The sequence below is a fragment of the Lissotriton vulgaris genome, chromosome 2_1 (genome assembly GCF_964263255.1).
Source record: "Lissotriton vulgaris chromosome 2_1, aLisVul1.2, whole genome shotgun sequence".
Taxonomy (NCBI): domain Eukaryota; kingdom Metazoa; phylum Chordata; class Amphibia; order Caudata; family Salamandridae; genus Lissotriton; species Lissotriton vulgaris.
This window is the reverse complement of record NC_141687.1, coordinates 369,416,045-369,443,461: the sequence shown is the minus strand read 5'-3', so window position 1 is coordinate 369,443,461 and position 27,417 is coordinate 369,416,045. Positions and strand designations below refer to the sequence as shown.

The following is a 27,417-nucleotide window of genomic DNA, read 5'->3' as shown; positions in this document are numbered from 1 at the left end:
GATGGAGGTCATTTCCTACATCTAGATCCCCTGTGTCTTCATCTATCAGACTGGCTACTGAGCATAATGAATTTAGGCCATTTATACATCCCTCCTGAATGTAAGGAAACTCTGTTCAGAGCCAGCATGGACAGTAACAACAAAACCTATTCTTGCAAATAGAAACAATTTTATTCATGGTGTCAACAGGAACAACTACACCTTCTGCATTCTTCGACAGAGCAAATCATGACATACTTGCTGCATTTGGCATGCTCAGGTCTAGCTCACACATCAATCAGGGTTCATCTAGCTACAGTATCTCGATACTGACGATCACCTAATTCACTTTTGCTATGGTCATGAAGGATAATAAAGCAATGCCTAAAGAAATTTTTAGGGTTTTTCCTCCAGTAAGACCTCCTCCTCCCCCTTGGCATCTAAACACGTACTCTCACTGCTCAAAAAGGTCCCTTTTGAGCCCATTCACAGAGCGAATCTAAAATACCTATCCTGGTAAGTTGTTCTTCTTGTAGCCCTAACATCTGCCAAGCAAGTCAATGAGATTCAGGCCCTCATTATCCAAGAGCCTTTTTTTACAATTCAGAGATGACGGGGTAATCCTGCATACAAATCCAAAGTTTATCCCTAAAGTACCTTCTTACTTTCACATCAATGAACCGCTCATATGGAAGACCTTCTTTCTGAATCCTTTAACACTGGCAGAAAGGGCCCTTCATTCTGTGGACCTAAAACAATGCATCATGTTCTACATGGATAGAACCAATAAATCTCGAAAATGCAGCCAATTATTTGTGGCTTACAGCGCACCTCGGAAAGGGCAGCTCCTTTCCAAACAAAGTATAGCAAGATGGATATCAGCGGCGATTCAATTCTGGCACCAAGCAGCAGGAAGGCCACTGCAGACTACGGTGCATACCCATTCTACAAGAGCTGTTTCAGCATCAACTGCGCTGAGTGCTGGTGTGCCACTCCAGGACATTTGCAGAGTAGCTACCTGGAAGTCTCTGCATACCTTTAATCAACACTACTGTCTCAATTCTACTCCTCAAGGGGATGTAGCAGTAGGGCAAGCGGTCCTGAGACATCTTTCCCGGTAAAGGTGAGGTTTTTCCGTCTAACCACAGTCAATTTTTGTAGCTCTGCACACTGTTTAAAGTAATATAAATATTTTTTCTTATGCACATCATGCTCAATATTTTTAGTAATTTTTTTCTCACAACCTACATAATATATAATTCTATATATGTCTAAATACCAATGCGTATATTTCTGTTTATGTTATATAATGAGATATCATCTGCAAGTATTCTCCATGTGCAATTGTATCTTTCGTCACTCACATTGCAATGTGCCTCACCACTGTTTTATACTTTGACTCAAGCATGTGAATCTATGAAAGGTCCAATACTGGAGTAAGAAAATAAGTTACTTACCTTTAACTGTAGTTCTCCGGTATTGGAATCTTTCATAGATTCACATGCGACCCACCCTCCTTCTTTGAGAGTCTCACCTTTCCTTCCTTTCAGTGGTTGTCTGTCACTCGTGCTATGGAACATCTGAGGAAATGGAACTCTCTCAGGAGTGGTCTGGAGAGAAGGGCAGCCTGATTGGCTGAGGTATAAGTTTGGTCTTTATTTTTACTTGACTATGATAGGTTGCAAAATTGAAGGGCCTTGGGGCTTCATGCACTATCTTTAACTTTTTATTACTATCATATGGTACCGGGGGCTCCCATATTGACGATGAGAAATGATTCAAGCATGTGAAGCTGTGAAAGATTCCATTACTGGAGAACAACATTTACAGGTATGTAACTTATTTTTGTAATGATAATGTAATGGATAAATTAAAGGTAATAACATAATATGTGTCAGAAATTGTATCTGCTGACATAGCTGATGGCAGGTCATTTTGGGAAGAATCTGTTCATCACAATTGCTTTAACCACCCTTTTAATCATAACAGCAGATGAGGTAATGCGAATCTCAGGTGGAAGGGAGTTCCAGGTTCTGGATACTGAGCCTGACAATGTGATGGAAACGTGCAAGAGGAGATGTCAGGCCTTCTCCTGCTATGCAAAAATAGTCTGGTGCTCCAGTTGGTCCAGATCTGGCAGACTCCATCCCTTCTCCTCTTTAAACGGAGCAGAACACCCATCTCTTCAAACAATATTCAATGTATTATGACAGCCAGATTACTGGACAACTCCTGAAGAGGTTCATCTTTGTAAACTTTGTCTTCCGACCTCTGCTTTAAATACCCTTTAACCCGATCTCTTCTGTCTCCCCACTGTTATGTCCCAATCCTCTGTTGTGAACACCTACCTTCCTACAGCTACAGTTCTACTGGATAAATCATGCACCCCATATACTTCTGCTCCCCACCTCTGATGGTCATCTTTGTGAGGACTCTTCCCTCTGCATGTCACAGGTGCATCCATAATGTCACAGGGCTGGCACTAAAGTGTGCCTCCTGCCAACCTACAAACTGATGCCCCAGGCATAGCCTATGATCCAACCGCACATGCTGTCATTAATCATGCACATTTCTATCCACTGTAAACTCTGCTTCCGCTCCAGTCGTTGACAATGGCACTGTTACCAATTATTCGTCTCACCAGTTGTCAATTAATTTTCCATGTATTTGCACTGTCTCTTTTTCTCCAATGTATCTGTTAGTTCCACCCCTGGCACTATAAACAGTGGTAGAGCTCCCACCCAGGTATAGAGCACAGTCTTTCTGCACACAGCAGTAGACGTACTGTGGTGTATTTATTTATTTACTTATAAACTTGTATAGTATTGCATAATATTGTTATTTGCGGCCACCTTTTAGCATGAATGCCTTATGAAGCTCTGTCGTTGGTACCCGATCTTTGCACTTTATCGTTTAGTTGTTGCCTGCACTGCCAATGTACTTGGAGCTACTGCAGCAGTGGATCGCTGACACATTATCGTGATACAAACTATCGTTGGTGCTAATATTGTGTCAAGAATATATTAAACCACAATATCGTGCTCCTATTCTTCTAATATTAAGTACAAAAGTAACAGAACATTTTTCGGCCAAAAATAGACAAAAATACAGATTTATTTTAATGTAAATAGAGTTTAAAGTGGTAAATGTTAAACATTGTAATATATAAATTTAATATAATTTCAATTACATATATTCCACTAATATTTAATACTATATATATATATATATATATTCCTATATAAACACTCATATATGTGTTTGTATTTTCTATCTATCTATCTATCTATCTATCTATCTATCTATCTATCTATCTATCTATCTATCTATCTATCTATCTATCTATATATATATATATATATCACGTTTAAAGTATTCAAATATATGAATACAATAAACATAAAATAAATGTAAAATTAAAAACAAATACTATAAAATATTCAAAATAAAACCGTTAATGCTATAAACTCTATTTATCCAATATTATAAAAACTATTGCAGTCTAAGTATTTCACAATTTACATGTTTACAATTCAATTACATAATTAATACTTAAATATGAATTAATAGTTCATTAACTATTACCTAATTAAGCTCCCACCCTATACCCCTACAAACCTAGCAACCCACAAATAAAATATAAGTAAAATAAATCAATATGCCATATTTTATATAATTATAAATCAATTAAATAATTAATTAACAATTCATAATAAATTATTAAATAATTATTACTTAAATAACTTCTCACCCTACAAACCTATCAGCCCGCAATGAAAATATAAGCCAAATAAATAAGTATTCCATAAATTGCATAATTAAAAATCAGTCAAATTAACAATTAATAAACAATTCTTAATTATTCCTTTACTTCCCACCCTATACCACCACAAACCTAACATCCTGCAAATAACTTCAAATTAAAATAAATCATTACATAATTTACATAATAAATGTTAATCATATGCTTAAATAACATTTATTAAATAATTCTTAATTCTTACCTAATTAACTTCACAACCTAGCCCCCTGAAAACCCAGCAACCCACAACACTATGCATTACAGTTAAAAATTAAGTAAACACATCTAAATCACTTAAAATTGCAAGCTATATTTCAAAAACAATAATAACATTTATATAAACAATAGTAACACATAAAATTAATGTCAATGAAAAAAAACATATTAAAATAATAAAAAAATAATATTTTTAACCACCATATTAGTGAAAATGGTATAAAAGAACATGAATATTGTTTAAAACGGTGTTACCTCAAAAATGATATTTTTGTCAACTACGTGAGTGCATCACTATATTTGTGTGCCACAATATTTAATTTACAAGATTTCTATCTCTCAATACTTTTAACTCAATATTTTGTCCAAATGTTGCAGCAGCATTTCCATCTTAATGACTGTTTTATTCTGCATAACGCAGCCTTCCGCCCTTCATTAGGGGATCTCACTCGCTTAGGCCTGCAGCTCGTGAGAGATGGGGAATGACATGTTATCGTCTTTTGTATTTTCCAGATGTTTAATGAAATTGGTGCCACTCAAAGCCTGAAGAGGATAGTGTGTTACTCCACCGATGGCACAGTCTCAGCCCTAGCAAAGAAGGCACTGCAGATGATGGGAGAGGAGGTACCCCGCCAGATTGTGCGAACAGTTCCCAACTGGAAGCCTCTGGAAGTGCAGATCTGGCTGCAGCAGATTGGGTTTAACAAATACTGTGAAACATTCCTTGTACGTATTTGGGGTGAAACCCCGAGATCAAAAGCAAATAAATGTTCATATTTAGACAATTTGTAACATCATGTCATCCATCATGTATGGTATTCATCAGCCGCTCAAACAGATGTGCCAGTGGCGGCTCCTCTGTTATGGTGGAGGAGCGTCGCCCCACTGCTCTATTATCATTTTATTTTTAGTGTAATGGAGCCAGGTTAGGGCGGAGCGGGGCTAGGCTCGTGTCAGAGGTAGTTGGTGCACCAAAAGTGTGCATGACAGATTGGCTAGCCTTCTTGGGACAGCCAAACCATCATTGGCACTTAGCATGTTCTCCACTTGGCTGCATTGCACAGCCTCAGTGAAGAACATACACAGGGTCCCACTCTCTGTCTGAGTGCCGAACCAGGTAGTTCAGACCAATCATGATGCTGCTGTCAGGCTGGTGACAGCAGCGTTTTGATTGTCTAGGGCATCCTGGGTGCTGCCAAGGGCCAGGAAAACAGCAAGGACTGAGGAGAGGCTGCGGGTAGTGACTGGCGACCAGCAGGTACGTTTTTCTTCTTTTTTCTGGCCCCCCACATTCCCTGCTACCATTCCCTACCAGCCGCCACTGAGATGTACCTTTGTTTAGTCTGAGCCATACTTCTATGCTCCCAAGCAATTGAATCAATGCATGTCTAAGCCCTGTTTGATAGTGGCACAACTACAGGAAGCAGCCATGAAAAATAATTATTGTATCTAATGAATATGCTTTGTATAGCCTTTAACCATTTTTTATTTTGACTGATCTTTAAGGCACTTACCAGGTTATATTCTATATTGCACCTGACTGTGGGCTAATTGTAAGCATTTGTGTGTTCCTACTATGCAGCAGCAACTGCAAACATTTCACTGTTAAATATCATAGTCTGGGGACACTGCCAAAGTGGATACCTCCAGGTCTCACTTTCCTTCTGATAAACCTCAATTTCTCCCTAAACTTTGCATGAATCCTACTGAGAAAAAACAACCACCAGATGGAGTGTTGCCATTCTTTTAGTCTCCCCCGTCTTTTAGTAATGGTTGTTACTTCTGAACAAGAAAGAAAAGGCACTTAAAACCTATTTGTTTTCAGATTAGCCAGGTGGGCTCCCCGGAACGTGGTCCGGGCCGCTGCCACTGTCTCTCACCCCAGCGAGGGGACACGCCGGGATGGCGTAACCATGTGCTTTATAAATCCCTTTATTATTTTATTATTATTATTATAAAAGTCATCCACCGGGACTTTAGTTAATACACATGTTTCCGGTGACACCACATCACAAAGTAGAGGACTAGTTTGTGTCATGTCAGTCCTGCATTGTAAAACCTCTGTTCATTTGTGTTCTGTGCCCCCAGGTACCTCTCTTTGACTGTGAATTTTCTATGTCCTATTGATTATGATTCATGCAGTGTGTATGTGTGTGTGTGGGGGGCTGTTTCTATGGTACCCCTGGCAGTACTATGAGGCTTTGTAGGAAATGATCAGTCATAGCTGGGAAAACTGAGCTCTCTTGGGGCCTGATCACAAGTTTGGTGAACGGGTTACTCCATCACAAATGTCTGTCTGCCATATAACGAGTTCCATTATATTCAACGGACCACAATAGAACTCCTAATAGGGCGGAAGGGATATCTGTCACGTTTGTGATGGAGTAACCCATCTGCCAAACTTGTAATCAGGCCCCAAGTGTCTGTTGATCATTAACGCATTGCAGTGAGTAATCTGCCTTGAGTTGGGCTGCTTGGTAGTGGTGTGTGTGTGGAAACATGAAGTACCAGTTTACTAGGTGGTGCAATATGATAAGTATAGTCATCACAAGTGATTAAAATAAAACCGACTTTGATTGTGCGCACTTGCTCATCGCAGCTTCATTATTAATGGTTTGCTGGTCGAAGTGCCAACTTATCAACTTCCTTTGCCTCTTGGTATTCGGCTCACTGTCAGAAGCTTGCGATCCTAGCTTCCATTTTGAGTTCAGTTACTCTACTGACAGGACAACATAGAAGTGAATGAGCAGAGATTTCCTGCTTGCTGGTGGGAGCTGACCTCCTGCCCAAGTGCTCACATTTGGCATATCCAAGGGCACTCAGAGCCATCTGTGATTACTCCCAGAACCCCCAAACTAGTACCACACTCCTAACCATGCGCTCATGCACACAGCTCCATAGGGGCATAAGGAACCCATGTTCTGGGAATCACTGCTCTGGTGTATTTATAAAGTGTAATACCTTTAGGATGCAGCTAAGGTATCCCCAGGATGGACTGATTTTATTCTTCTTCTGAACCAGCCCAGGCTCTCCAAATGGGGATATAGCCTGGAAACTCAAAAGTTCAATGACCTTTTTAAAGGCTATAACAGTGAAAAATGGTTCCTCAGTTGATATATTGATACTGCTAGCTTGACAATTGTTCAGTAGAGTCCACCCCCTCAGAATACCCCGACTGTACCTTTTGCTTCATGGAGTTGCTGCAGTGCAGCTTGGTGAAAGGAAGTGATCACTCTTACCACTTGCTTCAATCCTGGGCATCTTCATTATTTTGAATTCTGCCCCGATGACAAGGGAGAGGCGAGCAATCCACTCCAAAACAGGGACACCCAAAAGGTCTGTGGCTTAAGTGTCAACTCGGGCAACGAGAAAGTTGTTAGTCTTATCTAGTATTTAGGTTGTTAGTATCTGCAGCCACTAGGATATATGTGTCCCAGTGGCAGTCACCTCTGGAAATTTATAGTTAGTACTATGTTTCCATAGGAAAAGCTTTTCTGTTTACTTTTTACTTTGGCACCGTTTAATGAATCTTCAACAGACTTTCCAAAAAAAGAAGTACATCCACCTAATCCCCTTCCTGAATAGTTTTGACGTTATCCAGCAAATGGGGGCCGGAAAAAAGGGGTGGTCCCAAAACACGTTTTCCCCATGCAATTTTCTATAAGAAAATTAGAGACATCTACAGTCAAGAGGGCTGAATAGACTTGCACCAAATTTGGTAGAAAGCTGGATCTCAGTCCAGAAAGCATGCTTTCAGTGATTTGGTGTAAATCCATTCAGTAGTCTTCGAGAAATCAAGGTGCAAAATTAAGGTATAGTTCATGCCACGGAGGATCCACATATTTAACAGATCAAAAGATATGATCCTATTGTGTTGTACCACATCAACACAGATGTGATGGCAGCCATTTAGGACTCGGGGGCTTAGTGCCCTTCCCTGGAACAAAAGTTGAAAAACATATATGGGGCAGCGTGTAGCTACCCTGCCACTCTAGGCCTGGTAAAGGTAGTCCCAAAGGGGACCTTACCCCTCTGCCCCCCAGGTTCAAAAAGTTGATTTTTTTTATTGGTGCTGCGGATCCATCGAGGATCTGCAGTGACGAGATAAAAAAAAACACATTGTCTCCTCTGCTTTGTTATTTATAGGCTCCAGGGTGGGCCAGGGCCCTGGGGACAGCCTTTTAAAAAATATTTTTGTGGGGTGGAAAGGTGCATGCACCTCCTCCCGAGCCTTATAGAGGCCAAGGGGACCCGATATCCTGAAGCAAAACTGATTATTTGGGGAGGGGGCATGTGGCCCTTCCCTTCCTAGTCCCTTACAGGACCCGGGGCACCCATCCCACGAGGCCAAGAGTTACTTGTAGCTGTCAAGGGCCTCATGTACCTTGGGCCACACCTGCAGTCCCCAACTTAGGAAAGAATATAAAAGGAAAGTATGTGTTCCTGGCCCATTTATTATTCACTTCTCCAGCAAGCAGCGCTCCATAATGCTCTTTGAGGGCTGTTCAATCACAGTTTTATGATCCTGGTGGTGCCCCTAGAAGCGCCAGGGCACCATTAAGCATTTTATTAATATTCGGGAGGGCTACAGGGAGCACAACAGCCCTTCAGCAACATTAAAAAGAGCACTGAACTTCTCCTGGGTAATTGAGTCAAAGACCCCAGAAGAGTTAGCTGTATTTTGTTTTTTAAATCACTCCGAGGTGGAAGATTCTTAAATATCTATTATCTATATCTCTATATATCTATATATCTATCTTTATATATATATATATATATATATATATATATATATATATATATATATATATATATATATATATATATATATATCGTCGACCACAGTATATTCCGCGCGTCACAATTACAGCTGGCACAGATACACCAAGCACGGACCAATGACCAATTTTACGGCATTCAATGTTTTATTCGCCTGTCGGTTTCATGACGTTTCGGCACCCTTGTGCCTTGCTCACATGACAGCAAGGCACAGGGGTAATAGATAGATATATAGATATATAGATATAGATGTAGATATGTAGATATGAACGCTGCGCACTCATGGGCTGTACATTCAATAATTCTTTAATTTTAGCAACCGAAAGAAACTGACAAACGTTTTTTCAGCTGCCTGGCCTTTGTCAATGTCAGTAAACTTGATTACGAACAAACCTTTGTGTTGACTATTTTATAACCTACAGTTTCAAAGGTTTTTTAAATGCTAATTCCTAACTATATAAGGCCTGAAACCTATGGTTTTTTCAGTATATATATATATATATATATATATATATATACATACATATACATATACATATACATACTTCATGTATTTTGTGTATCTCTAGATAGATAGGTAGATAGATAGATAGATAGATAGATAGATAGATAGATAAGAAAAATACATGAAGCAATTAAAGATTACTGTGGTATGTGGAAAGAGCATGGTCTTCGGAGTGTGTCAGTCAGCCTTGTTCTCCACTTCATATCATTGTGTTCTACAGTCTCTTTCTTGGACATGTATGCTCTTTTTCTCATCATATCTTTTTGAAACGCTCATCTGTATATCTCATAACTCATCTCTTTCCTCTTCAACACCTCTTTTCACTTTCTCTTGCTCGTTCTTCCTTGCTTTTCCTTCACTTCACCAATCCCCCCACACACAACACACCCGCTCACCTATGTGTGCTGCATTTTCTTTAATTTCGCCCAGTCAATATTTTGACAGGTGGGTGCCTCATTTACACACTTTCGCATATAGTCACAATTACAATTGGCACATCTAACCACTGTCCTGTGTGTTCTGCAGAGAGGCCACGGATTGGATAAGCATTTATTCCAAACCCACTGACAGGCACTGTGGGAAATTTGTACTGCGTTTGCCTGAACTCCAAAGTTCTAAATCGTGGCAAACCCACAACCTGAGCTCACGCAACTACATAGGAGTGTTTCTTTTCACCCTTTGCACTAGAAATGAGTAATATTTCCTATGAAGTAAAACGTGAAATATAAACAGGAACAAGATTGCTCTTCCCAGGTTAAGAGGGCAGTGTCTGTTTTTGCTAGCTGTCGTTGGTGATGTGGCAAAATTGAGGCCAGGAATTTTAAAGGTGTGGAAGTAGTCCCACCAGCCTCTACCACTCTCCCCATACCTCCATCAACCGACCTGAGAGGGACACTGCTGCTGATGGATTGTTGTTGCCCGAGGTCACAAGCAGATTGAGCCTTCTACTAGCAAAACCTCAGCGAGGTGGCTCTGATAGTTTACCTCGTACCTTGTAAAGCCCATCTGGAGGTGTGCTGCTACCTTACAGGTTCCCATATATGAGAATTAAAGAGGGAACTGATTCCATATCAGTACTCGCATGTGAGTCAAGAGCTAGCTCACAATGACTTGGGGTGGAACTAGCTAATCTGGTCCACTCATTGAGACATTTCTGAGGGTTTCTCAAGTCAAAGTTCTCTTGTCAGGGCTTTACAGAAGTTTGAGTGGAGGCATCTGGGAATTATCCAGGCCTTAGCTGACATGTCATGTCCATTTCAGGAGTGTTCAGACCTCTTATTTCTAGTCGCCATCACTAAGCTGTGAGTAAATAGTCAGCTGAGAAATGGGCAAAAATCAGTTCGCTCGTCAGATCTCCCAGCAAAAATGAAGAAGCAGCTGTAGTTAAGAATTATTTAGGTTATAGGTGCCTGGTCGGGGTCAACCATGTGAGAAGAAGAGAGCTGAGACTTTCTGAGGCTTGAGTTTGCTTCTCAGGTCCACTGACATGTGAATGAAGGGGCGGATGAGAATTACTCAAGCCACTGATCAGTTTTCAGTCGCACCCAGACGGAAGTGGAACAGAGGATTGAAATTACTGAGGCCACTGATCCCTGCTCAGCAATGTGAGTGAAGTGCAGATGGAAATGACTCAGTCCTCACTTCTGCAGGTCATCACCCATTCCTCAATTTACTGGGCAGATGAAAAAGAGAGAACTGCTCAGGCCTCTTTTCCTTAGGGGGTCTTCCCAGATGTGAATAAAGGGGCACCGGGGTAACTCAGGGTTAGATTTCAAGTTAGGTTCCCCTGGTGTGAGGTGATAGAGCAGCTGTGATTCACTCAGGTCACTTGATAGGTTAATTCTTCCTTCAAGATGTGAAATGAGAAGTCAGTAGAGAGTTATATAAGTCTCATTTTGTTGTCAGAGAAGGACAGTTAGCGAGGCGCTAATGTGGTGCAGGGAGAGAAGAGCTGGAAGACAGCACTGTCCCTGGCATTCTAAGTGACTCCTGTAGGTTAGGCTCACTTAAAATATATGTCTGATAATAGGGTGCTCCTTATTTAGCCCCATAGTTCAACTCAATCAAGAGAGTATGTTATAATGCTGGAGTATACAAACATTCATTCACACATTAACAATCATTTTTACACATGTAGTATCCACGTCATGAAATGTAGACCATGTCAGTTTGGATAAATGCAGTACACAGACAGACAAAAGTGTGAGGCTAGGAACATGGGGATTTGGGCTTCTGGTGTTTGATTTTGGGCAAGTTATACAATATAAAGAAACATAACCTTGGATGTGTTTGCATTTCCCTGTAGTGGTGCAAGCGAGATGGTATGTTTCAGTAGTGTGTAAAGTGTGTTTATGTTTGTGTCAATGTATGATTCAACTGTGTCATGTACGGACAAGAGTGCATATTTAGGGTCTTTTGTATCTGTGGTGTCTAATGCTTAGTTGTTTGTTTGTACAGCCTCCATGTCTTACGCATATATGACCCCATGATCCCTTGCGGGTGGGTTTCCTGATATATGTAAAACCAAGTGTATTACGTTGAGAATGAAAATGTGTCATGTTAACTGTGCACTCTCTTGTTCAGGAGCACCAGGTGGATGGGGATCTTCTGTTGAAGCTGACAGACACCGATCTAAGAGAAGACCTAGGCATGATATCAAGCATCACTCGAAAAAGGTGAGCGTGTTTCCCAAATCCTGGAGTGGCCTGGTAGTGTTGGTGTATCTGTCCACCAGTTTCTGATCTGATTGTCCCGCTACAATGTCAGCCTCCCTGCCTCTGATTCTACAATGTATGTACATTGTTAGTGCATCATCAGCCCTCCTGCCTCTGATCCCAAAGAGTTTGTGTGGTGCCAGTCTATCATCCGCCCTGATGCCTCTGATCCCCGAGGATCTTTATAAAATCAGTGTAGCCTCAGTTCTCATGTTTTTCAGCTTAGACTTCCTATAGTGTCACTATGCCTGCAACCTCCTTATTTGAAGTTAGAGTGTGCCTGTAATTTAAGTGTATCCCCTTAACTCCATTCTCGGTTCCCATAACTTGAGAGTTATCAGTGTATCACCAGTCCTAATGCCTATGGTCCAGGAGTGTATTTTTATTATCAGTGTACTATCAGTCGGTCTCTGTATCATAAGGTATATTTGCATTGCCAATGCACCACCCATCCTTCTATGTCTGATCCAACAGTGTATTTATATTTTTAGTATTAAATTATTTTTATTGAAGGAGCGTTACAGAATAAGCATACACAAAACATCTGTGACATTACTCGATATAGCTTAACCAAAGCAGAATACACTAGATAGATTGCATCCAAGCATCACACACAGGCTAAAGATGAGCGGTATGTAAGAACATGTAACACTCTCATTAAAGACCTCAGAGAAAAACAAAGGAAGAATACCCACCCCTAACTCCTCCCCCCTCGACCCCCTACTCCCCCCTCCCCAACACATCCCTCCCCATGGTCCCAGTCCACCAAATTGAGCCATTTCTTTCTCCCCCTCTCTATTTTTCACCATCCGTGTTAGAGAGACGTAACAGTCTAAGGTACTGTGGACAGGTGACCTCACAAAACTCCGAGGATAGTAAGGACAAGAAGGGCTGCCACAATTCCGCATACTTTGCTCCCTCCCCAGCTGCTGTTAAAGACAGTTTTTCCATGCCAAGCAACAATCATAGACGGTGGAGCCATCCGTGCATTGTGCATTGTGGGAACAGTTGGTGTCCGCCAGTGAGCTACAATATTCTGCAACGTTGAGCCCAGCGCAATCGCTATCAGGCGGCCTCTACGGGAGCGCAACGGATACATCAGAGGATTCGGGAGCCCCAGAAGGACATATAATGGGAGACGGGGAATCTCAGTATCAAAGTGCGCATCCATCTCATCTAACACCTGTTTCCAATAGCTCTGAAAATGTGTACAGTCCCAGAGCAAATGCGCCAGGTTCCCCACCTGCCCACACCTCCGCCAACAAAGCGCCTCCCTTGTATGATCCATTTTGGAAAGACGTTCAGGGGTGTAGTACCAATATGTTACAATTTTTTGTTAGGGTGTTTTTGAGTCCCATATGGTAGGCGGAATGACGCGCCCTATAATAAATACCTTCCATTCTACGCCGGTAAAAGTCCTGTCCAATTCCCTCTCCCAACGAGCCCTACTAGTGCTGTAGACGTATGCAAATTTATTCAGTAGCATCTTATAAAGGTCAGAGATTAATTTCTTGTCGGTCTTACGAGTAATTAACCAATATTCGTAGGGAGTAAGCTGGCTGTCAGCCCCAGAGCGAACTTGTTCGCTTAGAGCCCAATGACGTGCCTGCATGTATCGGAGTCTTTCCCCTTCGGACAGCCCAAATTCCTGACGAAAATGAGAGAATGGAATCACCCCATACGCTGCATATAGATGGTAAAAAAATCAACATCCTGCCGCCCGCCAGCCCGCGAAAGCTACAGCGTCCAACCCCGGCGTAAAGTCTGGGTTATCCTAGATAGGGGTAAGTGGGGATGGAAAGGTAGTGAGTTCGTGGTTAGTGTTCATCTTATCCCATATCTCCAAGGGGACCCTAGTACCAAGATACACTCGCACTCGCCCTGCTTGGCAGCTCGGAATTGTTTCTAGCGCTGTGTGAGAAGCGCGCTGTGCTTTTTTACTCCTTTTGCCTATTCTGGTGATTTTATTATTTTTGTTGGCCCTGTTTTTACCGGGGTAGTTGTCCCCTTACCTGCACATAATTGTACTTCTCACCGCTGCTGTGGCGGGTCCGGTTCTGGGGGCTTAGCTTCGATTGTAGGTTGGGCGCCATCTTGGGGGGGGTGGGGGGGGGGTAGTGACGCTTTTTGGGTGCCATCTTGAGCGTCCTAGTTGGGCTGATCACACCTGGTGGCCCTACTTAAACCAGTCCTCATACGCGCAGTGGATCGCGCAGCGGGTGAGCCCTCGCTGTGCCTGAGTCGTGCCAGAGTCCTGCCCGTCTGCGCCCTCAGCGCTAAGGAAGCGCGGGGCGCGGCAGGACTCTAAGCTGTAGTTTTCCTCCCCCATGCCTCCGCCTATTATTAGGTATCAAAGGGAGGATCTGCTAGCTATTCGGGATCGGATCACAACCTGCGATCTCTCGCTTGTGGACCCGGTATGTGGTCCTTACCGCTGCATTTGTGGCGGCTGGACATTAGACACTCCTTCCCTTATTCAATCGCTGGTATCGCCAGCCCTGCATAAAAGAACGGCAGGACCGCGCGATTTGAACATTTGGAGTTTGAATGTCAGATCATTGGTAAAACACCATCAGGAGATTTATGATCTCCTTACAGATGAATCTCCGGATGTGCTTTTCTTGACCGAAACCTGGCTGCAGGACTCGGATTCTTCCATACTCAATTTGGCCATCCCTCCAGATTATGCCATCTTTACTCTTAATCGTGCGACTAGGGGGGGAGGAATTGCTATGGCCACAAAGCAGTGCTATCCATGGAAGGCCCTAAAACTCCCAGGATGTGAAAGTGCTCTTTTTAAAATCTCGTTTAGCCATCATTTTACTTTTTCGGGCCTATTAATTTATCACCCTCCGGGGTGTGATTCTGCTTTCAGGGCTGCTCTCCCGGATATAATTAGCTCGGAGGCACTAGGCTGTGCTAATTTTAATGTCCTTGGAGACCTTAATCTTCATTTTGACTGCTCGTCTGCGCCCCCCATTAGGAGCATATTGGCTGATCTAGAGGTCTTGCAGCTCTCTCAGTTGGTCATTTCCCCCACGCATAGAGATGGCCACATTCTTGACCCTTTTTTTACTAACTTAGAGGGAGCAAGGGTACTCTGTCCTACCCAGATAGTCTGGACAGACCATATGCTGGTGAAAATTATATACCCTATATCGGAACCTCCTTTTATACCCCAGGACAGATTAGCTCCTAGACGACATTGGAACAAATTGAAATTGGAGGATTTCTATCATCTGTTGGAGGAGGCACCTCTGGGCCCTCTCAATGATGTTGATTGTGGATATGACTCTTTCTGTGAGTGGATCTCCCGTGCCCTGGATTCTTTGATCCCTGTGGTATGGTCCAAGTGTCGTCCGAAAGAGCCCAGCCCATGGTACGATAGTGCCTTAACTTCACTTAAAAGAGCCTGTAGACAGGCTGAGAGGCTATGGAGGAAATCGTTTGATCCCGCATTGAAGGCCTGCTACCTTGCTAAAATTAAAACTTATCATAGAACACGAGCAGCCTTTTACGCCCAAGAGTTTCAGAACAGCTCGAACCCTTCAGAACTTATTTTTAAGGTGTTAAAGGATCTCATGGCTAAGAGGACTATGGCAGCAGACATTTGCTCGGACTCCCATTGTGAGAGTCTGGCTTCTTTCTTTCTCGAGAAAGTTCAAGCCATCTATCGAACCTTCTCGTCGGGCTCTTTAGATCCAAATCCAGAGCAGGTCAGCTGCAGCTCGGGAGGTTGTGAGTTCCTCACCACCCTGCCCCTCCTATCTATGGAGGCCTTTGACTCCCTGAGCCTTAAAATCAGGTCAGGATCTCCCGCTGATTCGTTGAAACCGGCTCAGCTTAAGAACATGTCATTGCTATGCCGCACTCCTGTGTTGTCTTTGATCAATCTATCACTTTCCTCAGGTGTAGTTCCCATTAGGTGGAAGCAGGCTGTGGTAACACCCATCCTGAAGAAGCACACCCTTGACCCCCTGAAGCCTGAGAATTACCGCCCTATTTCGTTGCTTCCTTGGGCTGCGAAGGTTGTGGAGGCCCATGTGAATGGCATCCTTGCAGACCATCTTACTAGGGCTAACATTCTTGACCCTACCCAGAATGGGTTCTGTGCAGGCCACAGCACGGAGACGGCGCTACTTTCTATGGTCGAACATCTGCGTTCTGTGCTTGATGCGGGTCGGACGGCGGCACTATTGCTATTAGATCTCAGTGCCGCGTTCGACACGGTCTCGCACAGGATTCTGCTCCAGCGACTTGAGGAAGTGGGCGTAACAGGTTCCGCCCTAGACTGGTTTCGATCTTTTCTTGCGGAAAGGTCATTCCAGGTTGCGATTCCACCCGGCAAGTCCAAACCCTATCCGTTGGACCTGGGGGTCCCACAGGGGTCATCGTTGAGTCCCACTCTATTTAATCTTTACGTGAGGCCGCTGGCTGCGGTCGTTAAGCAATGGGGCTTGACGATGGTTTCATATGCAGATGACACGCAGCTGGCGGTCACATTGAGTGGGGACTCAGACATGGAGGCTCCCAGGTTCCGCGGCGGTTTACGGGCAGTGGCCAACTGGATGAACTCCAACTGTCTCCAGTTAAATACCAAGAAGACCGAGGTGATGGTGGTCGGCAAGCAGGTGGGGCTACGGGGTGACGTGTGGTGGCCTCCTGAACTAGGTGTGACCCCCTCTCCAGTATCGGAGATAAAAAATCTAGGGGTCTGGCTTGACCCGACCCTTAGTTTCATTTGTCACACCAAGAAGGTAGCGGCCTCTTGCTATGGCATCATTAGAGGACTTAGACCTATCCTTAAATTCTTTGATGCCTCCACCAGACAACTGGTGGTTCAAGCATCAGTGTTGTCCCGGCTGGATTATGCCAGCTCGCTTCTGGCCAGGATTAATCAGTCAGAACTTACTCTGCTGCAGCGAGTTCAAAATGCTGCAGCCAGAGTGGTGATAGGTCTGCCTATGCTGTGCTCGGTCTCTAAATCTCTGCTCTCTCTCCACTGGCTCCCTGTAAATCAGAGGATCAAATTCAAGGTTCTTTGCCTTGCATTTAAAATCCTCAAAGGTACGTCTCCCCAAATCTTGGAGAATCTGTTGACACAGTATGTACCCTCGCGAACCCTCAGATCTCTAGGTCAGAATCTGGTTGTGGTTCCACGTTTCAGGCTCAGTAGAGCTGGTGGTCGTTCTTTTCGAGTGCTTGCGGAGAACTGGTGGAATGCTCTTCCTCTTCATATCCGGGCTATTGATGATCTTCTTCAGTTCAGACGCCCCATCAAGACTTTCTTATTTGCTTAGTTCCTATTTTGTTCCTGTAGCTTTCCTGTCTTTTATTGGTGTTGTGTTTGCCTTGTCAAAGCGCCAGGACGCCCCTTCGCTGGGGCTGCTGTGCGCGGTATAAGTAAAAATAACATAACATAACATAATGTACGAGGCGTGCAGATTGGGGGGTCTATGGTGCTTACGCAGAAATGGGACTCCCTGTAAAGGTCTGCCAGCCACAGCCTGGTCTTGAAAAATCCAGTGCTTTTCGGACTCCCGCAAGCTCCATTCCACCAGGAGGCGGAGCTGAGCCTCCTGAAAATATAATGCCAAGTCCGGGAGGCTAATCCCTCTATATTGAATTGAATTGAATTGAAAGGCTCTTATATAGCGCATGGCTACTCGGAAGCATCCCAGCGTTTGATGATAGATAGAAGGTGATGCAGAGATTAGAAGATGGGGAAGACTGGTTTATGGCCTAGGAAACAATGCTGTTTTTAGTTGTTTTCGGAAAACCAGCAAGCTGGGTTCTAAACGAAGTGATAGCGGTAGGGCATTCCACAGTTTTGCTGCATTTCGGGAGAAGAGGCGGTCCCCAGACCGGGCTTTGTTGGTCCTGGGCGTTATAAGGAGATTTTGATGGTTAGAGCGAAGGTGCCTAGATGGAATGTATGGTCTGATCATATCCTTCAGAATGGGGGGGGCCGTTCCCATAGAGAGTTTTATGGACCAGACAAAGAGTCTTAAAATGGATTCGCTCCTTTATTGGGAGCCAGTGTAAGGCCCTTAATGCAGGGGCTGCGGTGGTACGACGGCTGGTTCCGGTGAGTAGCCTTGCTGCGGAGTTTTGAGCTATCTGCAGTTGACGGATGACTGAGGTGGGGGCTCCTAAGTAGAGAGCATTACCATAGTCCAGCCTGGATAGAATGAGGGACTGGACTATGGTTTTCTTTGCTGTTTCCGGTAGCTGGGGAAGAATTTTCCGGATGGTTTTTATTAGACCGAAGCACGTAGCCACTGTCTTTTTTGCCTGAGTTTTAAAAGAGAGCTCCGTGTCGAGCCAAAACCCTAGGCTTTTTATCTCCGTTTTGGGGGTGGGTCCGGGTCCCATGCAGGAAGGCCACATAGAGGGGGTGTTAAAGGAGGCCTTTCTTCCAAGCAACATCAGCTCGGTTTTTCCTCCATTCAGTTTTAGATGGGAGGCATCCATCCATCCTGCGACTTCACCCAGGCAGCTACAGAGATTGTTCTGAGGGGAGTCTGTCTGGGTGAGGGAGACTACTAGCTGGGTGTCATCAGCGTAGCTCACCAATTGGATTCCGAAGGGGGCTACTACCTCTGCCAAGGGGGCCATATACACATTAAACAGTATATTCCGGCGGGAGCATTGCTATTCGGAGTTCAAAGCGCGGTTTTCTCCCATTCCAACTAAATTGGGCTAGTTCAGATTGCGTCTGTTTTATCCAATCTTTGGGAGGTCGTAGGGGAATTGTACGAAATAGATATAAAACCTGTGGAAGGACCGTCATTTTTATTGCTGCAACCCTGCCCAGCCAGGATAAAGGATAGTGCCTCCACTGCCCCAATTCTTTCAGGATCTTAGCTCGTAACTGCATAATTAATGTCCACAGTATCTCTCAGAGAGGGAGCCAGCTTAATCCCCAAATATGGGACCGCTTCATCTGCCCAGTGGATGGGAAACTCCTTAGCTAGGATCTCTTGGGTGCCCTTCTCCAGGGATAGATCTAGTGCTACTGATTTGCTCAGATTTACCTTAAACCCGGAGATTCGGCCGAAGGAATACAAGTCTGCCATACAGGCCGGTAGGGCGACTACGGGTTGTGATAACAAAATCAAGACATCGTCAGCATATAAGCTAATCGTATGCACATAGCCCCGACATTTAGTCCCTGTAACATCCGGGTTGCACCTTAGCTTCTGCACCAACGGCTCCATATAGAGAGCAAAAAGGAGGGGCGATAATGGGCATTCCTGCCTCGTTCCCCTCTCTATAGCAAACCGAGGGGAGGTGAAACCATTAACTCTCACTGTCGCTGTCGGGTATTTGTAACAATTCAATACGTGAGTACGAAACTTTAGCCCCATACCAGCCTTCTCGTGGACCTTCGCCAGATAGGGCCAATAAACCCTATCAAACGCCTTTTCGCCGTCGATAGCCAACATTATGTATTCTCTAGGCGTTCGTGTAGCCTTTTCGATAAGATGTAAAGCCCTCTTTGTGTTGTCAGAGGCCTGGCGTTCAGGAATAAAGCCTGCCTGATCCGGGTCGATCAGACTCCCAATATGTGACCTGAGTCGTGCAGCTAAAATCCCCGTATACAATTTCAAATCAACGTTGAGAAGGGAGATGGGACGATATGCCTCGCAACTAGTCCAATCTTTTCCCGGGTTCAGGATGACCGCAATTGAAGCCTCCAAGAGGTCACTCGGAATCGCACCAGTCTCCGAGAAGGAATTAAAAAGAGGTACCAGTATGGGGACAATTTGCGCACAGAATGTTTTGTAAAAACTTGCTGGGAACCCGTCAGGCCCCGGAGTTTTGGCTACTTTCAAGCGGGAGATGGCCGCTATATTCTTTTCCGGCTTGATAGCGCTGTCCAGAAGGTCTGCCTGCTCTCGCGAGAGGGTCGGAAGGGAAATAGAGTCTAGAAAAACCTCCTCCTCTGTGAGCCCCGCGGGTTCACCAGTGTAAAGGTTCGCATAAAAATCCCTGAAAGCTTCGGCTATGTCGTGCTCTTCCGTGACGAGTCTCCCATCCCCCCTAACAATCTCTTGCACTATCTTCCGCTGTCTGGTCCCCCTCAACTTCTGCACCAACAGTCTCCCACATCTATCCCCCCCGGTGTAGAAGGCATGGCGCAACCAAAGGGCAGCAAACTCCACCCTATCCTGGTCTAACGCCGCTAATTGTTGCCGAAAGGCCTTCAACTGCCGCCAGATCCTGGGTGCCCCCGCCCTCTGGTGCATTTGCTCTAGTTCCCTGACCTGCTGTGTAAGGTCATCCCGCTTACGTGGCCTCTCTACGTTACCCGCATCTAAGATGCCTATAAATTCTCCTCTGAGGACCACTTTCAAGGCTGCCCACTGAGTCGCAGGTGTGGTATCTGCGTTACTGTTATGGGAGAGAAAGTCTGTAACTGTGCGCTGAATTCACGAAATCACCTCCTTCCAGTGCAGTAATGTCTCCCTAAGACACAATGTCCGCTGCGCACTCTGGAGAGAGGGAAGAGCAAGGCTGACAGTTACCGGGGCGTGGTCTGACAGAGAGGCAACTCCAAGCTCCACCTTTGTAGCTAAGGCTTGTGTGGGCAGTGTAGCAAGCAAGTAATCTAGGCAGGCATATGTTTTGTGCATGTGTGAAAAGTATGAGTATTCCCGCTCCCCTGGATGGAGACTGCGCCAAAAATCCCTGAGGCCCAGTTCATGCAGCCTGGCCAAGCCCTCCTCCGATATCGCTCCTGTTTGTGTGGTGCGCTGGCAAGACCTGTCCAGAACTTTATCAAATACCAGGTTAAGATCCCCCCCCTATCAATATGTGTCGGTCCGATGTAGAAGTAGCCTCTGTAAGCATCATATGAAAAAACCTCTCATGCCCCTTGGTTCATAAACCGAGCCAATAGAGAAAGTGTGGGGCCTAAAGAAAATCTATATATATAAGCAAGTGCCCCTTAATCTCCGCCAATTTCTCCAGGACACGCCCCTTAAATCTCTGAGACACAACGATGGGCCTCCCCGCAGTCTTAGTGGTACTAGAGGAGAAGAGTTGTAGTGGAAACTTTCTAGTCCGAAGACGCTGGCAATCTCTCTGGAAGAGGTGTGTTTCCTGCAGGAGGCAAATATCAGCCTGAGTTTGTTCCAAGTATAAAAGCCCCGCCCTACATTTGACTGGGTTATTCAATCCTCTCACATTAGGTGTGAGTATTTTCAATCCCGCTACTGGCATCCAGTCACTAGGTATTGGGTATTCAATGAAGCAGACTGCCCCTGAGTGGCCCCACCACCCCTCCCGCAGTGGACTTGGGTGGACTAGCATTACGTACTAAACACCAGATAAAACCAGTAGGATCCTGCCAACTTTGAAAGGACAAAAGGGGTAAATCCCGCACCTCGAGGTCAAATCTAGACAGTGCCCTGCGCCCTCCCCGTGCAGCTCAGTGAACTGGGAACCAGCTAACCCCCCCCCCCCAACAACCCTACCCCAACCAAAACCCCCCAAAAAACCAGTCAAAACATGTCCAAATTGTCCTCCATCCTCAGATGACCGGAACCATGGTATAGTGGGGTAACTCGTGGGACCCACCATCACCTCCTCCACCCCCACTTTCACCGACGAGCCCTACCATTCAGCAAAGAAAATAAGGCCAACAACATACAGTACTGCAAAGGCGTCAGCCAGTCTGTGTAGGGACACCATCCAAGGCAGCTGCCTCAACTGCGGCTCTCTGACCCTCTGCAATTGCCGTTGCCAAGGGTTTCCTCACCAGTCGTCGTTGACCCTGCATATGCCTTCCGGGTTTGGAGTCGTCCTTATTAGCCGCCTGTCTTGTATCTTCTTGGTCCTCCGGTGGCTGCGCAATTCCCAACAATCAGCAGGCCTCGGAGACAGAACGCAACTGGTACAATTTGTTCTCCAATTTAAAGACGAGGCGGAATGGGTGGCCCCAACTATAAGGAATTTTCTGTTGCTGCAGGTGGGCCGTTACTGGACGGAAAAGCCTGCACTTCTGCAGAGTGAGCGCAGAAAGGTCCTGGAAAAGGGCCAGCGATTGCCCCTGGAACGACACTGGATGGGTCTGCCTGGCCTTCTGCAGAATCTCCTCCTGTGTACAAAAGTCCCGTACACAGACCAGTATGTGAGGGGGGGGTACTGTAGCAGCGCGCAGAGGCCCGACTCTATGAGCTCTGTCCAGTCGCAATTCCGATTCCAGCGGGCGCCCCAGGATGTGGTTGAAGAGTTCTCTGGCATAGCGAAACAGATCCCTTGTTTCCTCATTAAGCGGTACATTACGAATCCTTATATTGTGTCGTCACAAGCGATTCTCAAGATCCTCCAGATGCGTCTGGAGATCCTCCTGCTGATCATGAAGCCGGACGACTTCTTGTTGCAAGGCTGCAAGTTCCGTGTCTGTGTTGTCACTCTTGGTCTCACGCTCCGCCACCCTCTCTCCGATGCCGTCCACATCCTTGCGAACCTCCCGTAGCTCACTCGCGAATTCCGTTTTCAGCGTGTGGATGTCATCTCTTAGGGACGTGAACAGTGACTCCAAGAAGGCCCTGGTAATGGGCTCTGAGTCCAGCACATGCTCCGGCGCAGTCTGTTTTGCTGCCGACGCCATGGCATCCCACTTCTGGCTCTCCTGGACCTTGGCAAAGATATCCTTCACCGATTTGTCCCTGTGTCCTCTGGATGTGGACATAGCCCACCTGACACCGCCACTCCCCTCAAACGTAGCCTCCGTTAGAAATTAAGCCAGACAGCAAATCCACCAACCTCTGTTCCTCACAGGGTTGCGAGGCCCCTGGGACGACTGTATCCTTCCGGCCCCAAATACCAAACTGTCTGCCTCTACCACCACAGAATCGCCAACACTCTCCGTCTTGCAGGGTCTCCGACTGAGGCCTGTCCTGAATGGCTATTAGAGGCTCACCGGGCGTCCCCTGGGCCTCTCTGCTCACCCCGCGTTGTTAGGGCCACAACAACGTCTTCATACGGCGGACCGTATTTATATTTTCAGTGTATGATCAGCTTCCCAGTCTTTGATCCTTAAGTATATTTGTATTGTCAGTGTATTATCTTCTTTCGTGTGTTTGGTTCCAGAGATTATTTGTCAATGTATCAACGACCCGCCTGTCTCTGATCCTGCAGTGGATGTGTATTGTAAATGCATCATCTGTCCTTTTATTTCTGATCCTAGATTGTGTTTATATTGTCAGTGTGTAATCAGCTTACCTGTCTCTGATCCCAGAGTGTGTTTCTGTTGTCAACCTATCATCTTTCCTCATGTCTTTAATTCTAGAGGGTGTTTGCAGTGTCAGTGTATAACGGGGCCCTCCTGTCTCTAATCCTAGACTGGATTTGTATTGAGCTGTGACATCAGTTTTCCTGTGTCTGAATATAAAATGTTTTTGTGGTGTCTATCTATTATATCATATGTTTCTGATCATAGACCACTGTATAGAATGCATCTGTCCTTATATCCTGTTCATCCCTGAGTAGGGTGTATTTGCTGTGGCGGTGTATCATCTGTCCTGCTGTTACGGAGCTTAGAGTGTACCTTTGTTGTCAGTGTATCATCTGCCATATGTCTCAACTCATCCAGTTCATTACCTGTCTCTGAGCCAAGGGTGTAAAAGAAATGTCTATGTCTCATCAGTGCTTCTGTTTGGATTTTTAATGGCTTATGATTTGTCAGTATATCATCATTCTCCATTTCTCTTGTTAGATCCTGTATAATGCTGGTGTTTCATCAGCTCGCTAGTCTCTTATGTTATAGAACACATGTGGTATTTAGCAGTCATAACATATGGGTTTTGTACTAGGGCATTTATTGAGCCCTTTGAGTAATACATCTGGGGATCTTTTAATAAACAGTCCTAAATATTTTTACATAGACCGTTATCAGAAAGTGCATTTATTGATCAATAGGCCAGCATCTGTCACTTTATTTACCAATCGGCATGTTTCACCTTATTTACCAATCGGCATGTTTCGAACAAGGTGTTGATTTGTATCTTGTCTTGGTTGGTATCAGTACATGTATTGAACAATAGATCTATTCTGGTGTCTCAGAATATGAGTTAACACCTACATACGATGTTGTGTCAATTGAATGGCCTGTCTTTCACAGTATAGTGATCAATAGCTTTCTGTTAATTTACAGGGTACATTAATGCATCTGCCAGTATTTCAGTCAATGGGATCCCTGTCTCAGAATACTGACTGAAAGTTCTGTTTCTTTCAGCATATTGATGCTAGATGAAAACCCCACAATACTGTTAGATCCATGGCATTCAGTATGTTGATTAATATGACTGCAAAGGTAGCAGCACCCATCTATATCACAATATTGTGGTATATATGCCTATATCTATTTTTGTATTAATTGGTCCTTATCTGTCTTCCATTGGTTGTTGAGAAAGTTACTATTTGTATTGATCACTAGCTTGGTGTTTGCCAGCACATTGTGTGTTCGACCTCTGTTTGGAGACATGTTTATAAGAGCATCTTTACCTCTCGAAGTGTACTTCAGTAAACTTGTGTCTGTCAACATCTTTAATCAATGTGCCTGTAGCTGACAGTGTGTTCATAGACACAGCTGTGCTGACAGTGTGTTAAATTGTATTATATTCAGCATGTTGGTTAATTGCTGTTTATTTGCCCACATAGTCCTCAATAAGTCTGTATATATTAATGGATTGGTCCTTAGGCCTGTATCTGAGAGTTATTTTGTGTATCTGTCATTGTAATTTATCAATGTTCCAGCTTATCCTGGTTTATGTCCCAGGTTTCTCCGGGATCTTACAGAGTTGAAGTCCTTTGCTAACTACTCGACCTGTGACAGGAGTAACCTTGCAGACTGGCTGGGCAGTATTGACCCCAAGTTTCGACAGTACACCTACAACCTCGTGAACTGCGGCATTGACCGGAACTTCCTGCATCGTGTCACTGAACAGCAATTAGAGGAGGATTGCCGAGTGGAGGTCGGATTCCACCGGGTGCGCATACTGTCTGCAGCAAGAGGTAGGTGGAAAGGCATTGGTAAAAGAAGTAGGTGGACAAGCATTGATGAAAGAAGTAGGTGGAAAGGCATTGGTCAAAAATTACCCTCACTGTAGACTCTTCCAAAAAGCTACATGGGCAAAAAACTTCACATATAGTATGGTTAAACATCTAATATTGGGTTCATGATACCAGTATTGTTTTGCTGGATATTCCGCTGTTAAGGAGGGAGGTGTATGACTGTGTCACTTGGCTGCAGTAAAAATTGTGTGCCCTCAGGTTGAGTAAATTAAACAGTATTGTTCTCAAGTCTGCGTTTGTTGTGAAGCATTGCTCCACTTGTTATTGAACTCTGTAGGATTAGTTGCCAGTCTTCATGAGTGGTTCAGCATTGGTCTTCAGTTATTTTAAGCTCTAAATGACATTCTCCAATCTTTTTATCTTTTGGAGACATTCAACCTTCATTAATTTTGCAACACAGGTCTTGAATTTTTATGAGCTTTGTAGCGTGGAGTTATGTATCTTTGATCTCCATATGTTTTGTGTAGCGTTGGTATCTGGTATTTTTGAGCAGGGTAACATTACAATTCAACCACTTTGACCTATATATATTGAGTTCACATCTTAGTGGGTTGAGTAGAATTGGTCTACAATCTTACTATTGTTTGTTTTTTCAGTGAGGCTCATTTTGGGCAGGCACTTGAGCCCCTACTATTACGTTTGTTTGAAGGAAGGGTATATCCCTTCAACACACTTCTTAATCATTACATTCATCACTATATAATTATGATTAATATATGTGTCTTCAGAGCTCATCAATGGCCTTCAGGCACAGTGGTTTTTAATCTGCATTTTAAGGACTCGCGTGGCAACCCTGGACATGAAAAATATGTATCACAACTTCGGAAGGAGACTTCTGATTCATAGACCCATTGGTCATGTGGTGCATTTCACACGATGTCATACGTTTCCACTGGCAGAACCCTAGCAGTTGCCCCACCTATAAATGAGGTGTGGAAATCATGAGTTTGGCGGGGCAGGATCTCTGTCAGTTTACAAAGTGGCTTCCAGTCTGGCAAACTTTGGCAGTGCTGGGCTGGTATATAGACGTAATGATTGTGTAGCTTTAGTCAACAGTATTCTTGAGAGATGTAGCATTGGGCTTGTCCCTTTTTTTTAAAACATATTTTTATTCGTTTTTCTTGAGTAATACAGCACAGATTGTTATAATTTATACAGTAAAGTTTGCACAATATCTTCTCATCAGAAACAGTTTCAAGTACAATAATGCCACCAATATACATTATTCCAGTAATTGAAGTCAGACATTTCACAGCTCTTTGTGTGTTCATAGTCCGAATCTGTAATATCATCCTCATTATCTGACGGTGGTTCGCACATATTTCCTCTGTAGGCATTCCACAACCCCCAAATTGTCTTCCATTTTTTATGGCAACCCCTGCTGCTAAACACCGTCTTTTCCGTTATCATGGCTGCATCCATATCCCCCCTCCATGCTGCTACGGTAGGTTTCTCCGCTCTACCCCATCTCTGTGCTATGTTTCTTTTAGCTACCATCATACCCAGTGTCGCCCATTTCTGTCCTGAATGTGTGGGATCGTTGGGTTCCCATATATTTAGAAGACAGCGCCTGGGTTCCGGCAGCAGTGAGACTCCCTCTGATTGGGACATAGTCCAATATTCAGCTATTCTGGGGCAGTCCCATATGGTGTTATAAAAGGTCCCCTCCTCACCACATCCCCTCAGGCAGTAGGGATGGTCTATCCATCCTATTTTGTGTAGAGTGCTTCTAGTGTAGTAGGAGCGGTGTAGTATGTGCAATTGCACCAAACGGGGACGAGAGGGAATGCCCACTTCCTTCAGGATGCCAGCGCCTCCTGCCATTCCGATTCATCAAGCTCCCCACAATCATGAGACCATTTTTACCGTAGGCTTCCCGTTGGGTCAGGTAAATTATTTACCAATTTACGGTAAATTAGGGAGGTCGCCCTCTTTGGCATGAAGTCAGTCAGTAGCCTCTTCTCTAGAGGAGAAGCCTCTGGGACTTCCGTGCCAGGTGGTATCTCTGTCAATAATGTGTGTCGTATCTGCACATATCTAAACTGTTCAGTGGGGGCTAGGTCGTATTGCTGTCGTAGCGTATCAAAGGAAATTACTTCTCCTTTCTCCCACATATCCCCAATCATCGATATTCCTATAGTCCCCCACATGTCGAAACCCTTTGTGTGCCTAAGTTTTCCCAGACGCTTTGCGTCCCATAGTGGAGTAAGCTGCGTTAACACCCCCTGCCACCCTAACTTTGCCTGCGCTGCATATCATAGTGTAAGCATGTGTCGCAGTGGCCCACATTTTTTTAGAGATAATTTTTTATCGTAAAGAGGAGCTAGTATACCAGA

General features: G+C 44.5%; 1 protein-coding gene across 1 annotated transcript in view; it reads left to right on the top strand.

The window, feature by feature from the left end:
- The window catches only part of LOC147730367 (NAD(+) hydrolase SARM1-like), a 200,787-nt gene that overhangs the window by 83,045 nt on the left and 90,325 nt on the right, over window positions 1-27,417 (top strand). The window contains exons 3-5 of the mRNA XM_086955172.1: window positions 4,511-4,723; window positions 11,865-11,956; window positions 24,786-25,021. Coding sequence (XP_086811298.1) covers window positions 4,511-4,723; window positions 11,865-11,956; window positions 24,786-25,021 — 541 coding nt within the window. The remainder of the gene's footprint in view (window positions 1-4,510; window positions 4,724-11,864; window positions 11,957-24,785; window positions 25,022-27,417) is intronic.